This window comes from Molothrus aeneus, chromosome 5 (genome assembly GCF_037042795.1).
Source record: "Molothrus aeneus isolate 106 chromosome 5, BPBGC_Maene_1.0, whole genome shotgun sequence".
Classification (NCBI taxonomy): Eukaryota; Metazoa; Chordata; class Aves; order Passeriformes; family Icteridae; genus Molothrus; species Molothrus aeneus.
This window is the reverse complement of record NC_089650.1, coordinates 70,162,331-70,182,512: the sequence shown is the minus strand read 5'-3', so window position 1 is coordinate 70,182,512 and position 20,182 is coordinate 70,162,331. Positions and strand designations below refer to the sequence as shown.

General features: G+C 54.3%; 1 protein-coding gene across 2 annotated transcripts in view; it reads left to right on the top strand.

The window, feature by feature from the left end:
- PPP6R2 (protein phosphatase 6 regulatory subunit 2) overlaps window positions 1-20,182 on the top strand; it is a 64,029-nt gene that overhangs the window by 28,588 nt on the left and 15,259 nt on the right. For both annotated transcript variants that reach the window (XM_066551101.1, XM_066551100.1), the window contains exons 3-12: window positions 5,600-5,845; window positions 8,688-8,874; window positions 9,593-9,730; window positions 10,850-10,915; window positions 11,793-11,905; window positions 13,380-13,493; window positions 14,773-14,899; window positions 15,512-15,664; window positions 16,375-16,596; window positions 18,014-18,078. In XM_066551101.1, the coding sequence (XP_066407198.1) occupies window positions 5,619-5,845; window positions 8,688-8,874; window positions 9,593-9,730; window positions 10,850-10,915; window positions 11,793-11,905; window positions 13,380-13,493; window positions 14,773-14,899; window positions 15,512-15,664; window positions 16,375-16,596; window positions 18,014-18,078 (1,412 nt within the window). In that variant the 5' untranslated portion in view covers window positions 5,600-5,618. The remainder of the gene's footprint in view (window positions 1-5,599; window positions 5,846-8,687; window positions 8,875-9,592; window positions 9,731-10,849; window positions 10,916-11,792; window positions 11,906-13,379; window positions 13,494-14,772; window positions 14,900-15,511; window positions 15,665-16,374; window positions 16,597-18,013; window positions 18,079-20,182) is intronic.

Genomic DNA, 20,182 nt, shown 5'->3' with positions numbered 1-20,182 from the left:
AGCCTAATTATTTTAGTGTCTCAAGCAGATGTTGATTCCCTGCTGTTCCTCTTGGGAACAGTGATCCTTCTGGGATCACTCCCAAATCCACTGGTTGGGGATCTGCCTGTGCCTTTTCCTCTTTCTGATTTGTGCTGATTCATTTCTTCCCTTTCACCCGCTGCTGAGTCACCAAAGGGAGGGAGATTTGCTCTAAAGCTGTTTGGGAATTCCATGCCCAGCCCTTCCGTGGGAATTCAGCTGAGCCATTGATCAGCCTGGCCTTGTCCATCTGTGTTTTCCAGGAGGATTTTCCAGTGGTGGAACAGTTTGCTGGAAAAGCTGATTTGGGGGTTCACGTTCAGCAGGTTCAGTAAAGTGAGATTTTATTCCCTGGAGCTGGGATAACTGTTACTGGATAACTGGAATTAAAGGTGGAGAGTTCTTGGATGGATGTGTGGTCCTGGTGTTCTCCAGACTTCTTCCCATACTGGAACTGGAGGGAATTCCCTGCGTTTTGGGGTATTTTTTGTTGCTTTGTGTAGCAAAGCTTGAAATTATGTATTCTTATGGAGGAAATAGAGGAGATTTTGTATTAAAACTTGGCAAAAAAAAAAAGAATAAGCTTGAGATTCCCATCAGGAATCTGTGTCTGTCCAGACTAAAATCCACCCTGGATGGAACTGAGACCTGTTCAGCTGGGCCAGAGCTGCTGGAGTTGGGGCTGGCTTTGGGATTTTGTACTGGGTGTTACTGGAATGGTGGGAGCATCCCAAAACTCTGTTTGGGAATGTCCCTCCTTCAGCACTTCCATGTGCCCCCACCTAGTAAAAACATTCAGTGATTTATTTTAGCAGGAATGATCTTAAATGGGCCTAGAAAATCAGTAAATCTTGGGAGTTTTGTCCTGATTTCCAGGAGCAGTTGCCTGGGGGGTTCCTGCCCCTCCCTGTTCACTTTTCCTGGCTCTGAGTGCACAGAGCATTCTGGAAAGGTTGGGAAATGCTCTGGGTGTTTCCTCTGTGCCTGTGTTTGCTGAGGCTCAGGGGGGCCCTTGGTGACAGAGAACTGGCTGGGAATAACCCTGGGAGAAATCACAGCAACCCAGGGCCTGGATACTGCTGGAGCTGTGGGATCAGGGGGCTGGGAGAGTCACCTGAGGGTGACCCTGTCACTGGAACCACGCGCCGGGTCCCTTGGAGTCACCTGAGGGTGACCCTGTCACTGGAACCCTGCCCCCGGGTCCCTTGGAGTCACCTGAGGGTGACCCTGTCACTGGAACCACGCCCCAGGTCCCTTGGAGTCACCTGAGGGTGACCCTGTCACTGGAACCACAGCCCCGGGTCCCTTGGAGTCACCTGAGGGTGACCCTGTCACTGGAACCACGCCCCAGGTCCCTTTGGAGTCACCTGAGGGTGACCCTGTCACTGGAACCACAGCCCCGGGTCCCCTTAGAGTCACCTGAGGGTGACCCTGTCACTGGAACCACAGCCCCGGGTCCCTTGGAGTCACCTGAGGGTGACCCTGTCACTGGAACCACAGCCCCGGGTCCCTTAGAGTCACCTGAGGGTGACCCTGTCACTGGAACCACAGCCCCGGGTCCCTTGGAGTCACCTGAGGGTGACCCTGTCACTGGAACCACAGCCCAGGGTCCCTTTGGAGTCACCTGAGGGTGACCCTGTCACTGGAACCACAGCCCAGGGTCCCTTTGGAGTCACCTGAGGGTGACCCTGTCCCTAGCACCACTCCTGGGTTGCTTCCCTGCTGTTCCCACTGCAGTCCCCAAAGGGATCCTTGGTTTTCTGGAGCTGCTGGCAGCAAGAAGCTGGGTGATCATCCATGAAAAATAAATAATTAAAGGACAAATTCCCCATTGGAATTCCCAGCCAGCGGCTCCTCGGCTCAGAACATTCTGTGTAAAACATTGATTTTGTCCTTTATGCAAATGAGCAGCTCTGGGGCAGGTACTGTCCAGGACACAGCTCTGGGGAGGGGGGAAAATGAACCAAAATTAAATACAATAAAATAAGATACTACAAAATAACACATAACCAAAATAAATAAAATGTGTCCTCCCCTTAGCTCCTGAGCAGATGGAGGAGGAGAAAAAGAACAGAGCAGGGGTGGCAAAAGGGGTTCTTTGTTTGGGATTTTTAACAGCAAGTGCATTACTTGTTGGAACTTTCTATAAACTCAGCTGGAATTCTGTTGGCAGGGAATTGAATACTCCCAGCCCTGAGGAGGCAGGGTTTGTTAGTCTTGGAATTCTGTGTTGGAAAAGGGAGATTAAATATCTCCTGCATTGTCCCAAAATTGAAACACCCCAGTGTTTTTTATCATTCATTTATGGGTTGGAAACTGGTGCTGCAGTGCTGGGACAGGGGGGCTTCAATCCAGGTGGGGCCCAAAATCACCTCTACAGAAATGACCTTCCCTGGTGCCTCAGGCTGGGGAGGGCAGGCATGGATGGGATATTGGGAATGAGGAATTCCTGGCTGGCAGGGTGGGCAGGCCCTGCATCCCTGGCAGTGCCCAGGGCCAGGCTGGACACTGGGGCTGGAGCAGCCTGGGACACTGGGAGGTGGCCCTGCCACGGCAGGGTGGCACTGCAGGGGCTCTGGGGTCCCTTCCCACCCAGCCATCCCCTGGGAATTCCCTGGGCTGCAGTGCCCACCCAGAGGATCTGTAATTGCTCCTGTTAATGAGCTCTCCCAGAGCCTGGTGCCCGCAGGGGTTGCCGTGGGGCTCTCCTTGGCTGCAGCCTCACTGCTCCTTCCCAGCCCTGCAGCTCCTGCAGAGCCTTGGTGGCAAACTCAGGGCTTGGGGTGACATGGGAATTTCCCTGCATGGGGCTGGGAGATGCTCCCTGGAATGCAGCTCAGGTCCAGCCCCACAGCAGGTACTGACACAGAGCTGCCCTCCTGGAGCCCTCGTGGGTGTTGCTCTCATTGGATATTCCAGAAATAAAATCAGCAGCTGGGGAGGGCTGTGAGTGTCCACCTGAAAAAGGGAAAACAGCTCTGCTTTACTGGTGGAAAGAGTGACCTAAATTTAAGCACTGAGATGGGAGAAGTAGTAAATCCCATGGAATCAGAGAGTTCTGGAATGGGCTGGGTGGGAAGGGACCCCAGAGCCCCTGCAGTGCCAGCCCTGCCATGGCAGGGACACCTCCCACTGTCCCAGGCTGCTCCAGCCCCAGTGTCCAGCCTGGCCTGGGGCACTGCCAGGGATGCAGGGGCAGCCCCAGCTGCTCTGGCAATTCCAGCCCAGCCCTTCTCCACTCTTGCAGGGAAAGTCAGGCAGCTTTCCCTGGAGAAATATAAAAAGTTCAGGAAAGCTGTGGAATTGCCAGGATTACAATGGGTGTCAGTTTGGAAGGTGAGAATTCTGTGTGGATTCCACACCAATGGAAGGAATATTTCTGCATTTGGGTTGACTGAGCCCCCAAACCTCCTTCACTGAAGGCCTTTGGTGCCAGATTTTCCCTTGGTGAATTTATAACCAAGCAGAGATGGTTAAAAATACCCAAAGAACAGTTTGTGAGGAACACACCGAGCCCAGCAGTGCTGTCACTGCAGTGTCACATAGGTTGAACATTCAGATGGCTGCTCCCAACTCCAAAATTCAGTGCTAGAATCCCAAAATCCCTGGGCTTGGAAAAGCCCTCTCAGCCCATCCAGTCAAATTTGTGCCTGACCCCGACCTGTCCCCAGCCCTGAGTGCCAAGTCCAGGAAATCCTTGGACACCTCCAGAGATGGGCGCTCCAAACCCCCCTGGGCAGCCCCTGCCAAGGCCTGAGCCCCTTTCCATGGGGAAATTCCTGCTGATTCCACCCTGAGGCTGCCCTGGCCCAGCCTGAGGCCGTTCCCTCTGCTCCTGTCCCTGTTCCCGGCTGTGCCCTCCTGGCAGGGACTTGTGCAGAGCCACCAGGGCCCCCTGAGCCTCCTTTGCTCCAGGCTCAGACCCTTCCCAGCTCCCTCAGCCCTCCTGGGGCTCCAGCCCCTTCCCAGCTCCATTCCCTGGACACTCCAGCCCCTCCAGGGCTCTCCAGAGCTGCCCCCAGGATTCCGGGTGGGAAAATCCTGATGTGTAAAAGAAACTCAGTTTTTCCTCTGATCCATGTCCTGCTTCTGTGAATGCTTCACTTGAAGACTCACTCTGGAAGATTCACCACGAAGGACTGAGAGATTTAAAGTCTAATGAGAAGATTGGGGTCTTCAGCTTTTTGCAAAGCCCTGCTCTGGTGGCTGGAAGGCAGAGCCCCCTCAGTGTCATTCCTGGGGGGAAAATGGGCTTTCAGGAGCACAATGTCCAGGCTGTCCTGTAGCTGAGGGCATGCAGAGTGCGACCAGCAGAGGATCAGGCACAGGGACATTTTTGGATGCTGGAAAAAGCCAAAGGAATGGATGGAGAGAGTTCTGTGTGCGGAAATGGGGATGTGGGTTAGGTTAAAAACAGCCTTGTGATCCTGGGTATGGAATCACATGGTGCTGCTGGATCATCTGGGAATGTGGCACAGGGACACAACTCAGCCCAGGGGCTGCGTGTGCAGAGCATGGGAGCCAGGGCTGGCACTGCCCAGGATGTGACCAGAGGGACAGCACCCAGGGAATGGCTCCCAGTGCCAGAGGGCAGCCAGGGATGGGATCTTGGCAATGAGGAATTCCTGGCTGGGCTGGGATTGCCAGAGCAGCTGGGGCTGCCCCTGCATCCCTGGCAGTGCCCCAGGCCAGGCTGGACACTGGGGCTGGAGCAGCCTGGGACAGTGGGAGGTGTCCCTGCCATGGCAGGGCTGGCACTGCAGGGGCTCTGGGGTCCCTTCCCACCCAACCCATTCCAGGATTCCATGAATTCTGTACCTGGTCCTGTGGCCAGAACAGGACTGTGAAGGGTTGTTGAGGAGCTGAGGTGGGATGGTGAAGGGCAGAATTGGAAGAGGAAGTGTTAAACAAGAGGAAGAGCCCTGGAAGAGTCTCCTAGGAGTGGTCTGAACAGTGCTTTGCTTTGGTGTAACTCACAGCTTTTCCAAAATTTCAGGTATTAGGAGAGCAAAGTAGAAAAATATCATTAATAGTACTCACATAGAGAAAAATCAGGATAACAAAAGGGCAAACTAGGGTTGGGGTAGGAGTGCATGGAAATGGGGGATTCAAAGTGCAGTGCCCCAAGAACGACCCTGAGGGGCTGGAGCATGTCAAGAGAATGGAGCTGGGAAGGGTCTGGAGCCCCAGGAGGGCTGAGGGAGCTGGGCAGGGGCTGAGCTTGGAGCAAAGGAGGCTCAGGGGGCCCTGGTGGCTCTGCACAAGTCCCTGCCAGGAGGGCACAGCCGGGAACAGGGACAGGAGCAGAGGGAACGGCCTCAGGCTGGGCCAGGGCAGCCTCAGGGGGGATTTTGGGACAATTCCTGCCCCAGGAGGGTTGGAAAGCACTGGATGGGCTGGACTCCTCATCCCTGGAAGTGTTCAGAAAATGTGTGGAGGTGGCACCTGAGGACACGGGGTGGCAGTGGATGGGGTTGATGGTGGGACTCCGTGGTCTCAGAGGTCTTCTCCAACCTCAGCAATGCTGTGGTCATGCACAGTGGGTGTGGAGCAGTAACCGGTGCTTTCCTGCCCCCAGCCAGTCGTGTCCCATCACCATGTTCTGGAAGTTTGATTTGAACACAACGTCACACGTGGACAAGCTGCTGGACAAGGAGGATGTGACCCTGGAGGAGCTGATGGACGAGGATGACGTCCTGCAGGAATGCAAGGCCCAGAACCGGCGGCTGCTGGACTTCCTGTGCCAGCAGCACTGCATGGAGCAGCTGGTCACCCTCATCACCCACGAGCCCCCCGTGGACATGGACGAGAAGGTCCGATTCAAGTAGGTATTGGATCCCTGCTCCCCGGGACATGCCAGCCAGGGATCCCGGGGCTGAAAACAGAGATTCCACCTGGGCTCCGCTGTGGCGCCTCCGCGGGGGGAGGGAGGCTTTGAGCTCTGGGGATCTTCCAGCTTTGGAGGTTTGGAGGGAATTGGTTTGGTTTTGATGGTTTGACATTGAGTTGGTCTGCAAAAAAATTCGTATTTCAAGTAATGTCTCCAAAAAAAACATAGCTCAAGTAATGTCTCAAATAATCAAATCTGAAATAATGTAAAAAAATAGTCCTATCTCAAATAAAGTCTCAAAAAATCTGCTGTTCCCTCAAAATCCAAAGCCCCCTGAATAGGTTTTTATAGGAAAGGGAAGCACAAGAGGTAGAAATCTCTGAACTCAGTGGGTTTCCAATCCCACAGAACAAAGTGAGCTGGAAAATGAATAAAATCTGGGGTATTTTCAGTGTGCTGCATGTCCAGATCCTGCTGATCTTAGGAATCACAGCTCTGGGCAGGCCCTGCCTCTGCTCAGACCACACTGAGCTCCTCACAGGGGTTTTCTCTTCACCAGAGCTGTGTTTGTGTATTTTTAACCCAATGTATACTCAAAAATATTGACATTTGGGTTTGGGGAGTTTGTTTTCTTTTGTGAAGTTTATATAAAAATAAAAGGCTGCTCTGACTATAAATAAATGAAACTGAGCAGGTTTTTCCTGGTGGGGATGGATCAGGGCTGGGGTTGGTGGAAAGCCACAGAAGTGCCGTGTTCAGGTGTGGTTTTGGGTAAGAGTTGATAATGATGTGGGGTGGCTGTTCCCAGGGGAGTGAATGCCTGGGAGTATGTGGGATAATAACTTGGAATATCCTGTGGCTGCTGTGCAAGGATCCTGCTCTGAAGGGTGAATTTTGGACCCACCTGCAGAGCTGCGTCAGCCCTGGGGCCAGCAGCTGAAGGACCTGGAGCAAGTCCAAGGAGCTGCTCCAGGGCTGGAGCCCCTCTGCTCTGGAGCCAGCCTGGGAGAGCTGGGAATGTTCCCCTGGAGAAGAGAAGGGTCCAGGGAGGCTTCCAGCACATTCCAGGGCCTGCAGGGGCTCCAGGAGAGCTGCAGAGGGACTGGGGCCAAGGCCTGCAGGGACAGCACCCAGGGAATGGCTCCCAGTGCCAGAGGGCAGCCAGGGATGGGATCTTGGCAATGAGGAATTCCTGGCTGGGCTGGGATTGCCAGAGCAGCTGGGGCTGCCCCTGCATCCCTGGCAGTGCCCCAGGCCAGGCTGGACACTGGGGCTGGAGCAGCCTGGGACAGTGGGAGGTGTCCCTGCCATGGCAGGGCTGGCACTGCAGGGGCTCTGGGGTCCCTGCCCACCCAAACCATTCCAGGATTCCCTGGCTGTTACCAAGCAGGTGAAGAATGAGGGAAGGGGGGCACAAGGACAGAGGTTTCAAGAAGGAAATTCCTGCTGGGACACCAAGGGCTGATGTTCATGGAGCATTTTCTTGGCAGCTCTTGGGACTCCCAGGCAGAGCAGACCCAGAAGCGTCTCCAAAGCCTGGAGAGGGGAAGGAGGGTTTGAGCTCATTAGAAACCAGGGAAGCTTTTGGGATAAATAAAGGCTGAGCAGGAAGAATGGACTCTGTGTAAATCCAGATGGAATCCCACTTTGGCTCTTCAGGAAAGGTTATAAATTTGGTGAAGTGGAACAGGGAGAAACTTGATAGCTTTGGAAGGATCTGGGGATGGGGATGCATGGGGAGGGGATCATCCAAGGGCTTTATCCCTGGAACAGTGGGATGGAGGTTCATAAAGTCCAGAGGGGAAATTGCAAAGAGGAAAATCCCCAATAAATCCCCATCCAAGCAGAACTGGTGGAATGAAAGGAGGCTGGAGCAGGAAAGGAGAGTGTGAATCTTGGATCTGCCAATGAGCTGCTGAGCCCAAGGGTGAGAGAAGCTCGGCTTGCCGGGGTTGGAGGGGGAGCTCGGGTGAGGTGAGGTCCCTGCAGCCTGGAAACCTCCAGGGCTGGGATGTGGTGCCACAGCGGGAATGGTGAGGGGTTGGATCAGACCTGGGGCTGTGAGAGCTGCAGGAGCAGAAGCTGCTGGGACAGGGAGAGCTCCCATTTCTCTCCTGTCCATGGGATGTGTATCCCAGGGAGGCTCCACACACAGATCTTTAGGAACTGTGGATGTTCTGTGCATGGAATGAGGCAGGAAAAGGAGAAAAGAATCGTGGTGTCCCTTCGGGGGTGTAAGGGATGGAAGGGCTGGAAGGTCCCTCTGTGGTGGTGGCAGTGGCATCCTCAGCTCCTTGGGCAGAGCCAAGCCTGGAACAGCAGCAGCAGGGCCTGAGGGGCTTTTGGAACCTCCAGGGCTGGAACTGCAGGAACAGGAGGAGGCTGCTGGGGAGGGGAATGGTGCAGGGAAAGGGTCAGAGCTCCCAGCTGGCCTGGAAGTGGCTTGTCTTAGTGGCTTGTAGGGAATGCAGAGATTGGGAAAGATCCTGGTGTAGAAACCTGGCATGGTCACAAGTCACTAATAACCCATTGTGGGAAAAGTGCCCTCACCAGAGGGAATCAGTCATGGAATGGCTGGGTGGGAAGGGCCTCAGAGCCCCTCCAGTGCCACCCTGCCATGGCAGGGACACCTCCCACTGTCCCAGGTGCTCCAGCCCCAGTGCCCAGCCTGGCCTTGGCACTGCCAGGGATACAGGGGCAGCCCCAGCTGCTCTGGGCACCCTGTGCCAGGGCCTGCCCACCCTGCCAGGCAGGAATTCCTTCACTTCCTTTGTGGAGGGCAGATCTCCAGAGCATTCCCATCTCACCCGTGGTGGCTCTGGGTGTGTCCCTGCAGGTATCCCAACACGGCCTGCGAGCTGCTGACCTCGGACGTGCCGCAGATCAACGACAAACTGGGCGGGGACGAGACCCTGCTCAACATCCTCTACGACTTCCTGGACCACGAGCCCCCCCTGAACCCCCTCCTCGCCAGCTTCTTCAGCAAGACCATCGGGAACCTCATTGCACGGAAAACAGAACAGGTGGGGATGGGTCTGTCCCGATCCAGGGAATTCCCGTGCTGTGCCCTTGCTGTGAGCTCGTGGTACTCCTGGACTTGGGTTCAAGGTTGGAGGTGAAATGGGGTCTCTGGAAAGTTCTCAGAATTCCTCAGTGCAGGGACATGCTGGTGTGGACAGACTCTTCCCAGAGTTTTGAGTTGGGATCTGCCACGGCTGGGATATCCTCATGGCACAGCTAAATCTTCACTTTTCGTGCCAAGGCATTTTGAGGGTCATCAGAGTCATCTCAATCCATAAACAAGGCCTCAGGCTCATCCTTGTGGAAGGGGTGCTGAGGCATGGGCTCAGCAGGGATTCAGGAATACTCACATCCCAGTAAATACCAAGGTTGTAAATGCTGTCTAGTAGGGAGCTTGAGAGGAAAGGAAAATCCTCCAGCTTCACTTATTTCCATGGCATTGGGTTTCTCTGTGGCACAGAGGGGAGAAAAGTTGGCTGAAAAGATCTGATTTGGTGTTGCCTTGGAATAAGAATTATTCCCTTGTTCCCTGGAGGGTTCCCAGCCCAAGGTCGGTGGTTGAGACACAAAGGAGAAGCTGTGAGGGAGTTGTGAGGGAGTTGAGGTGGATCTGTGAGGGAGTTGTGGGGGAATTGTGGGGGATTTGTGAGGGAGCTGTGGGGGATTTGTGAGGGAGCTGTGTATCCTGCTGGCAGCTGATGCAGGCTCCTGTTTCCACAGGTGATCTCATTTTTGAGGAAAAAGGACAAGTTCCTGAGCCTGGTGCTAAAGCACATCGACACCTCTGCCATGATGGACCTGCTGCTGCGCCTCATCAGCTGCGTGGAGCCCACGGCGCTGCGCCAGGACGTGCTCAACGTGAGGGCCTTCCCCTCCCAGCCCCTGCCCCTGCCTGGCTCGGGACAGGTGGGGTCTGTGGGTGTTTGATCCCAGGAGCAGATCCACCCCTCAGGCAGCTCCTGTACCCAGGGCTGGGGTCACTCCTTGGGGTTCCTCAGCCCCGTTGTGGCTCCAGGGCAGCAGCCTGGGTCACTCCTGGCAGCAAAGGGGTTCCCACTCATTTTTCATGGAGCAACCTCTCTTTAGTCCAGCTGGAGAGCTTGGAGAAAGGGAAACTGTGTTTTCCCAGTGTTCAGAAATTCAGACATTGATTGGGACAGCAATTAGTGTAATTCCTTACCATGTTCAAGGAATCATAGAGTCAAGGAATCCTGGAATGGTTGGGGTTAGAGAGGACCCTAAAGCCCCTCCAGTGCCACCGCTGCCATGGCGGGGACATCTTCCACTGTCCCAGGCTCAGGAGCAGAGGGGCTCCAGACTCATCCCTGGAAATGTTTTTCCTTGTCATGGAACTTTACTCATTTCCCAGGCAGCTGAGTTTGGGCATTGTTGGGATGAGTCTGGGGGATGTCACACATGCAGCAGTTTTCCTGGAGCAGGAGTGGGATGTGAATGGAAATGGGTAGAGATGAGGGGCTGAGCCTGCATGTGGGGCTGGGAGGGAGGAGTGGAAGGGAGCCTTTGGAGAGGATGTTCCTGGTTTGCCTGGGCCAGAAAGGGGATAGGGAATGGTTTTCATGGAGAACAGGAAGTTGTGGAGCAAGGTGAAGGTGCAGTGACAACTGTTCCAACATCTGGCAGGAGGTGGAATTGCTGGGTGTGAGCAGCAGGAAGAACAGGAGCTGCTGGGAGAATGTGGTGGGGTTCTGCCAACGCTGCTCACATGAGGCTGTTTGTCCCTGGAGCATTCCATGTTTTCCAGAGGGGCCTGTGTGTTAGTTCCATGGCAGGATGCAAATCCAAATCCATCCCCATCCATGCTGATGCAGATCTGAATCCATCCCTGTCTCTGCCTCAGGGATGGGATTGGAGAGGGAAGGAAGGGCTTCCCTTTCCTGCAGAGTTTCCCAGAGCCCCTCTTGTTCTGAGTTCTCGGGCATCCATGGAGGATTTTCTCTGCTGCTCTTTTCCCTGCAGTGGCTGAATGAAGCCAGGATTATCCAGAGACTCGTGGAGCTGATCCATTCGAGCCAGGATGAGGATGTGAGTGGCACCAGGGCTGGGATTTGGGGGGCTGGGCCCTGCAGGGTCCGGGAGATTCCGTTTGCCTTGTCCCGGTGACCTGTGGAGGAGCCACTGGGGATGGCCTTGGCATGTCCCATCTTCTGCTCAGCACCAGATGAGGGGAATTGGAGTGGTTTCACCTGCTTTTGACTTATTTTACTCCAAATTTCTTGGTTCTGCTCCCTCAGTTCATCTCAGTCCTACAGACAGTGGGGATTTCCCTTGGGATTAGGGAAGAGCCTGCTGTTCCTGGAAGATCCTTTAAAATCAGCCACTTTATGCCATTTCATATCTTTCTAGCCCCAAGTAGGAATTCATTTGTAAAGCCCAGAACATGCAGTTCTCTGAGCCCAGTTCCCTCAGCTCATCCCAGGCAAACTTCCCTCTGTGAGGGGAAAACTGGGACCATCCCCATGGATTGGATTTGTGTTGGAGCAGATGCTGAGGTACAGCAGCTCCAGAGAGGCTTTGCCTGATGGCCAGAAGCAGAGGATGAATTCCTCAAACACCCCTGGAAAGCCTTTTAAATCCCAGGAATTAAATGGTGAAGGGTTTTCTCAAGCAGGAAAGCTGAGCAGTGGGAGGAAGGATGGGATGTTTGTGTTGCAGATGTGCAGATTAGAGGATTGAGGAGAGAAAAAGGAATCCTCACCCCTGAGCTCCTGAACTGCTCTTGATGGTCACGTTTGGGCCAATCTCCTTTGAGTGCAAAGCCTGTTGATGCTGCTGCTCCAGGAGTGTCCAGCCCTGAGTAACTCCAGGGGGAGCAGGAGTGGGGTTTATCCCAGCCAGAGCATTCCCAGCCTGGCCAGGCTTGGCCCCCCCGGCGCTGACGCTGCTCCTGTCCTGTTTCCAGAGGCAATCCAACGCTTCCCAGACCCTGTGTGACATCATCAGGCTGAGCAGAGACCAGAGCACTCAGCTCCAGGATGTCCCGGAGCCAGATCCACTTCTCACAGCACTGGAATCGTGAGTACTGAGGGCACTGGGCGTGCTGGGGGCGCTGGCTGCACTGGGAGTGGCTCCTGGATCGCTCTGCAGGGAGCAGACAGAGCAGGGATGTTCCTTTGGAGCCGGAGCAGCTCTGAATGGCCTCTTCAGTGTTGGGGGCTTGGGGCTCTGTCCAGAGGCAGGAGAGGGGGTCAGGGAGCCCAGAGCCCCCGGCCTGATCCAGGCTGAGGCAAAAACCCAAGGAATTCCAGCCTGGGGAAGGGAGGGTTGTGTGGGAACCTCACAGCACCTTCAGGGTCTGAAGGGATCTCAAAGGAATCCCAGGACCTTTAAGGAGGGCTGTGATTCCCTGCAGAGGCAGGGGTGATGGCCATGGATGACATGGTACTTCCAGACTTTTTTGGTAATTTTAGGCTTTCTTTGTAGTTTTGGAGAGGGCTGTGGGACCCTGCACTTCCAGGAACCATCTCCAGAATTCCTGCTCAAAATAAAGGAGCAATTTTGGGCAAAGGGGTTCTCTTACTCCTCTTCCCTTTCTGCTGAAGGTCACAAAGCTCATTACCCTTCCTGGCCAATTTTCCCAGCATTGCAGTGACCTTTGGGTTTTGGATAACTTTTATCATCCCTGAGTCAGGAATGAATGATCAGTGTGACGGAGGTGGGATCAGGGAATCAGCCCCAAATCCAGGTTCAGGAGCTGCTGGCTGGGTGCAATAAAGGGAATTTGGTCCATTACAGAAAATTGCCTCCTTTTCCTGCTTCTGCCTCCCCTGCTCTGCTGACAGAGGGTATTTAGATGCTCCTTGTCAAATAATCCTCCCTCGTGAATTATTCAGCTGTTTTTACATTTTTGTCTCATATTTTATTTATACCCATGGAAAGGAGACTTTTTGGAGTGTTAGAAAATAGTCAGGATTGGGCTGTGAACTCCAGGGATGCTGGGTTTGGCTGGATGTGGGACTGGGGAAAGCAGGGAAAGGGAAGGGACTTCCTGAGGGCTGGATTTTGGGGAGCTGTCCCTGAGGGACAGAGCTGGGATGTGGAGGGGAGCAGGAGCTGCAGGAACTGGAGCAACAACTGACAAAACCAGAGGACAGTCTCAAGCTGTGCCAAGGGAAATCCAGGCTGGAGAGCAGGAAAAAGCTTTTCCAGCAAGGGGGATAAAGTTCTGCAATGGCTGCCCGGGGAGGTGGTGCAGTCCCCAGCCCTGGGTGTGTTTGACAGCCTGGATGTGGCACTGGGGGCCAGGGGCTGCCTGAGGGGTTGGGCTGGGCTGGACTCGATGACATTGAAGGTCTCTCCCAACCCAGTGATGGTGTGAGCTGGGGAGCAGGGCCGTCCTCAGCCTCCTGTTCCTGCCACCCATCATTCCTTGGTGTGGCACAGAGCTGTGGGAAGAGTGGGACCTTCCCTGTGCCTTCCGTGGCTGCCCAGACAGCGCCTGGGCGGGTGCAGCAGCGCAGCCCCGTGTGAGTGAGCCCTGTGTCCCCAGGCAGGAGTGCGTGGAGCAGCTCCTCAGGAACATGTTCGACGGGGAGCAGAGCGAGACCTGCATCGTCAACGGAACCCAGGTGCTCCTGACGCTGCTGGAAACGCGGCGCTCCGGGTGAGCCGCGACCGCTGCCGCTGCCGGGATCGCCGGGATCGCTGGGATCGCTGGGATTGCTGGGATTACCGGGATTGCTGGGATTACCAGGATCGCTCGGATCTCCAGGGTCACTGGGATTGCTGGGATTGCCAGGGTCACTGGGATCGCTGGGATTGCCAGATCACTGGGATTGCCAGGGTCACTGGGATTGCCGGGATCACTGGGATTGCCAGGATCACTGGGATCGCCGGGATTGCCGGGATTACCAGGATCACTTGGATGTCCAGGATCACTGGGATCACTGGGATTGCCAGGATCATTGGGATTACCAGGATCACTGGGGTCACTGGGATCCCTGGGATTACCAGGGTCACTGGGATCACTGGCATTGCTAGGATCACTGGGACCGCCAGGATTACCGGGATCACTGAGGTTTCTGGGATCACCGGGATCGCTGGGATTACTGGGATCACCAGGATTACCGGGGGCTCCAGGCCGTGCTGGGGGCACAAAGGGAAAGGCACTGCCCAGACACAGGGAATGGCTTCAGGCTGGAAGGCGGGAGTCTTAGGTGGGCTACTGGGAGGGAATTCCTGGCTGGGAGGGTGGGCAGGCCCTGCTGCCCCTGGATCCCTGGCAGTGTCCAAGGCCAGGCTGGACACTGGGGCTGGGAGCAGCCTGGGACAGTGGGAGGAACAAACGTTTGTTAGGTAGCTCTTGCTGAGCCATTTTCTTTGGAAGTGTTTGGGAGTTTGGAACTCCAGGAAGCACTTTGGGAATGTGGTTTGCCAGCTCTGCTGGGAGGTTATTTCTGGTCAGCTCCTCCTGAGCTCGGCGCAGGTTTGGTTGTGTGAGCAGCACCTGGGAAATTATACCAATATTAACTAATACAGTATAATAAATAATAGAAATAACTAATATAATAGGGTCAATACTGTGCAGGTATGGGAATGTGTTCAGGAGCTGAATATTATTATTTTTCATCCTCATTTTTGAAAACTACTGACATAGCCAGTGTGACTGGAGGCTCTTTAACAAAATCTGCACCTCTGGATACTGGGGGCAGTTCTGGGTCCCAGAAGAAGGAAGATGGAATGCAGGAAGTGTAGAAGGAAAATGGTTTTAGTGGAATTGCTGATTAAACACCAGGTTGGGCGCTGGTTTAATATCCTAAAGTCCCAGAATCCCAGGACAGACTGGGCTGGGAGGGACCTTGAGGACCCTGGTATCGCTTGGTTGTTCAGAGCGGGAAGAGGGAATGGTGAGTGACTCCGAGTGAATCCTGGTGTTCCCTCAGAGTGGAAGGCCTGATGGACTCGTACACTCAGGGATTCGAGAGGTCTTACACTGTCAACAGCAGCATCTTACACGGCATCGAGCCCCGGCTCAAGGACTTCCACCAGCTGCTGCTGTGCCCGCCCAAGGTACCGCCCGCACTCCAGACAGCTCCAGCCTGGACACGGGGCCAGGGAGGGGAAATCCACAGCAAATCCTGTAACTCAGGCCTGCAGGGATGAGCAGCAGGAGTCTGAGAGTTGTGTTCAGGGAAATCTTTGGGATGGGGGGATTGAGGGGAGATGGGAAGGGATGGAGAGGAAGAAACTTTCAGTGGATAGTTGGATTTTAATCTTCTGATTCGGAAGTTAAATCTCCCAGTGGCCCCAGAACCATCCTCTTGGGAAGGTGGTTTAGGTTTCCCTGCTGAGAACATTCCTGAAATGGGTGGGTTCTGTTAAATCTGGGAATTCCAGAACAGCTGGGGTTGTTAGGGATCATCCAGTGCTACTCCATGCAGGGCAGGGTCACCTGGAGCAGGTGACACAGGGACACGTCCAGCTGGGATTGGGATGTCTGCAGAATTGGGGAATGAGGCCCTCCCGGGGCAGTGCAGGGTTCCAGGGCTCTGTCCCCTCCATGGGAAGCTCTTGCCCCTGGTGAGGTGGAATTCCCACGGTTGGATTTACGGCCCTGTAGAAGCCTGGTGCAGGTGTGCTGTGGGAACGTTGTCCTGCCCTGACTGCCCTCCCTGCCCTCAGAAACCGGCGATCCTGACCACGCTGGGGGTGCTGGAGGAGCCGCTGGGGAACGCGCGGCTGCACGGCTCGCGGCTGATCGCGGCGCTGCTGCACGCCAACACGCCCAGCATCAACCACGAGCTCTGCCGGCTCGGCACCATGGACTTGTTACTTGTGAGTGTCCGGGGGCACCAGGGATGGGACCTGGAGCCCTTCTGGGCAGGGCTTGTGCAGGGGGCCATGTCGTGGCGTTCCCCTTACCTGCTCCAGTGAGGAGCAGATCCCTGGAAGAGCTTTTGGGACCTGAATCCGGCTGTTTGGGGTTTTGGACTGAGCCTCACACTTCCAATTCCATGTCCGTTCAGTGGAGAAGGTGTGAAACAGTCTGTGCTGTGTGTGTGAGCTCCTGGAATCATGAGAGATTAATTTTCTCCCAGGATCCTTGAGGCTGGAAAAAGCCTTCCGGAACCTGGGCTGCCTTAAGAGAATTGATTCCACCCTTAGCAGTGGTTTAGTTCCTGTTTTTCCTAGGCTTCATTGAGCCCCAGCAGAGTTAAGTTGTTTAATTCAGTGTGTCTGTGCTGTGAGTGCTGTGTGAGAGGATTCCTAAGTGCTCCATTTACTGGGAATATTCACTGATTTCCCAGCAGACTGAGTGCCCTGGGAATGCAGAGCCCAGCCTGCACTGGGTGCTGGCATGTAGCGGGAAAACCGTTTGAGTGGAATTGCTTGATCAAACAACAGCTTGGGCAACAATTTAGTATCCCAGAGTCCCAGAATCCTGGGATGGGTTGAATTGGGAAGATTCCTAAAGATCCCTGATATCATTAAAACCAGGAAAATTTATCCTGAGTAAACTCTTCCATCTCTCGTTTCTCCTCCAGGATTTATTTTTTAAATACACGTGGAATAACTTTTTGCATTTCCAAGTGGAGCTGTCCATAGCAGCCATCCTGTCCCACTCGGTGCAGGAGGGGAAGCCCAGCCCGGGGGAGCCGGGCAGCAAAGAGGAGGCTCCGAGCGGGAGCGCGGCCCCGGAGCCCGCGGAGCCCGCGGAGCGCACACAGCCCCCTGCCGGAGCCACCGAGAACGTCATGGTCACCCACGTGAGAGCTGGGCTGCGGATGGGGCCGCGGGGTGCCTGGGCTGGGCTGGGGTCACCGGGCATCTCTGGGATGGGCTGGGATCACCAGGGTCCTTGTGGTGGGGCTGGGCTCACCAGGGATCTCTGGGATGGACTGGGGTCGGCAGGGATCTCTGGGATGGGCTGGGATCACCAGGGATCTCTGGGATGGGTTGGAGTCACCAGGGATCTCTGGGATGGGCTGGGGTCACCAGGGATCTCTGGGATGGGCTGGGGTCACCAGGGATCTCTGGGATGGGCTGGGATCACCAGGGATCTCTGGGATGGGCTGGGGTCACCAGGGATCTCTGGGATGGGCTGGGATCACCAGGGTCCTTGTGGTGGGGCTGGGGTCACCAGGGATCTCTGGGATGGGCTGGGGTCACCAGGGATCTCTGGGATGGGTTTGAGTCACCAGGGATCTCTGGGATGGGCTGGGGTCACCAGGGATCTCTGGGATGGGCTGGGGTCACCAGGGTCCTTGTGGTGGGGCTGGGGTCTCCGGGGATCTCTGGGATGGGCTGGGGTCACCAGGGATCTCTGGGATGGGTTTGAGTCACCAGGGATCTCTGGGATGGGCTGGGGTCACCAGGGATCTCTGGGATGGGCTGGGGTCACCAGGGATCCCTGAGGTGGGGCTGGGGTCACCAGGGATCTCTGGGATGGGCTGGGATCACCAGGGATCTCTGGGATGGGTTGGAGTCAGCAGGGATCTCTGGGGTGGGTTGTTCCAGAGCAGGGACTTGTCTCAATGTAGATTTTTTTTATTATTATTTGTTTTTATACGTAATTTCTAGTGGTTTTTTTTATAATTTATTGCCTTTAAAATTGTTTTTATTACTTATTATCAAATTTTTGTGGGCTTTATTATTATCTGGTTTTAGTGGGTTTTATTATTATTTATTATAATTTGTAGTGGGTTTTATTATTATTTTTATCTATTTTTAGTGGGCTTTGTTATTATCATTTGTAGTGGTTCTCATGGAGCTGTGGTGGCTTTTGTGCCTTTATTTGCAGCATCCCATTAAAACTCCCCTCATTTAATGACCCTGTGAATCCCTTGGTATTTATTAAAATTAACTCCATTTATTATTCAAATTCAATTTTTTAAAGTAACACTTACTACAAATTTTGGACAAAAAGCTAACCAAGACCATTCCAGCTGTGAGTGGCCAGGCCTCAGTGTGGTGGCTGGAAAATGCCAGCAGTGCTTTAGTTCCTGCTGCTGGGGATGCTCCAGGTGTTGCTGCTGTGCTGGGATCCTCTGGGGAGTAACCAGGAAGGAACTGGGCTCTTGGGCAGGGGAAGGTTTGAGCTCCTGAGGAGCAGCCAGGGAAGGAGCAGGAGGATCCACAGTTCTCCTTTGGAAAATCCTGAATATCCTCCCTTTTTCCCCACAGCTGTTCCAGAAGTGCTGCCTGGTGCAGAGGATATTGGACGCCTGGGAAGCCAATGACAAAATCCAGTAAGGAATTGCTGGCCTGGGGCTGCACACTGACTTGGGAATATTCTTGGAGATTTTTCCATTTGAATGGTGTCCAAACAGACTTGGATTTTGGTTGGGATTTGGAACTGGGGTGGTTTGCATGCTGACAAGCCAAATTCCCAAACAGACAGATTTGAAGGCATGATTGGTTTTGTGGATGGTTCCAACACCCCATCCCAAACACTCAGTCTTCTGCTTTCCTGCTTTCTCAGGGAACCCCATGGAATATTCACCTTTTAAACTTTTTTGTTTGTTTGTTTCAAGTGTACAATTTTATTCTTCCCAGAGTAGAAAACTGTTGGAAGTTGGGGTGGCCAAGCATTTGTGGCCTGGATTTCCTATTTTAGCTTTATAAACCCCTTGTGCTGATTGGGCTGATAAGAACTAAATATTCTAAAAGAACTAAAACATTCAAGTGGAAATATTCCAGAGGCTTCAGTTTCCGTGTCCAGCTCAGTGTTTGGTCCTCCCTTTCTATTTTGAGCTCCTGGTGGCTTCCAAGGCCTTTGGAGTCCCAGTGGAGTTGTTTAGGCCATAATTGGTGGATTGAGATCTGGATTACATTTTTTTTTTGTTGCTGTGATTTGGGGTTTTGGGTTTTTGGTTCTTTTTACAGCCTCTTGTCCACATAAGGAATTTTGCTGGGCATTTCCTTGCCCAGTTCTGTAGGACCAAAAATATCCCTGGGTGCTGCTTGGGAGTTTTCCTGATTAAACCAGAAAGGAGCCAGAGCTCATCCCTACTTCCTGCCAGAGTTCCAGCCACCACCACACTGGAAAGAATCTGAGTGGAAGGAAAAAACCAGGGATTTCAGCAGAGGAATCTCAGCTGGGGCTTTGGGAAGGTGGAGTTTCCTTGGCTGCTCTCAGTGGGCAGATGGAGAGCAGCAGGGACCGACCCTGGATCCCTGGCAGTGCCCCAGGCCAGGCTGGACACTGGCAGGGCTGGCACTGGAGGGTCCCTTCCCACCCAAACCATTCCCTGGGCTGGTTTGGAGCACGGCTTCACTCTGCAGGAAAGGAAGCAGTGAGGAGCCAGAGCAGGGACTCGAGGCTGCTCGGGCACTGTGTTGGGAACTGGTTTTATCCCAGGGGCAATCCCATGCTTGGATGGCAATGTCTTCTGTTCTGGGGGAGTCACTGCTGCAATCCCAGTCCCACCCTGGAGCTCTGCCAGTAGCTGTGCTGTAGATCCTTAACTTTGGGCGTTTTCTTCCCTGGGAATTGCAATCAGATTTATTCTTGCATCTTTTCCATGTTTAGCTCCTTGTATAGAGCCCCTCCCATGTTACCTGGGCAGGAGGAGGGATCAGGAGGGAACAGGGCAAAATGAAGGAAGGTCCCTGTGCTGGGGCCGAGCTCAGCCCATCCTGCCAGAGCAGGGCTGATCCCTGTGTGGGGCTGAAATTCTGTGACCATTGGGGCAGGAATGCTGTGGCCATTGTGGCTGGAATTCTGTAGCCAGTGGGGCAGGAATGCTGTGGCCATTGTGGCTGGAATTCTGTGACCATTGGGGCAGGAATGCTGTGGCCATTGTGGCTGGAATTCTGTGGGCATTGGGGCAGGAATGCTGTGGCCATTGTGGCTGGAATTCTGTGGGCATTGGGGCAGGAATGCTGTGGCCATTGTGGCTGGAATTCTGTGGGCATTGGGGCAGGAATGCTGTGGCCATTGTGGCTGGAATTCTGTGGGCATTGGGGCAGGAATGCTGTGGCCATTGTGGCTGGAATTCTGTGGGCATTGGGGCAGGAATGCTGTGGCCATTGTGGCTGGAATTCTGTGGCCAGTGGGGCAGAAATGCTGTGGCTATTCCCAGGGCTTTGTCCTGGCTCTGTGGTTATCCTGGCTCCATGGGCATCCCATCCTGGCTCCATGGGTATCTTGGCTCCTTGGGTATCCCAGTTCCATGGGTGTCCTGGCTCCGTGGGTATCCCAGTTCCATGGGTGTCCTGGCTCCGTTGGTATCCCAGTTCCATGGGTACCTGAGTGCCATGGCTGTCCTGGCTCCATGGGTATCCCAGTTCCGTGGGTATCCCTGTTCCATGGGTATCCCAGCTCTGTGGGTATCCCAGTTCTGCGCGGGT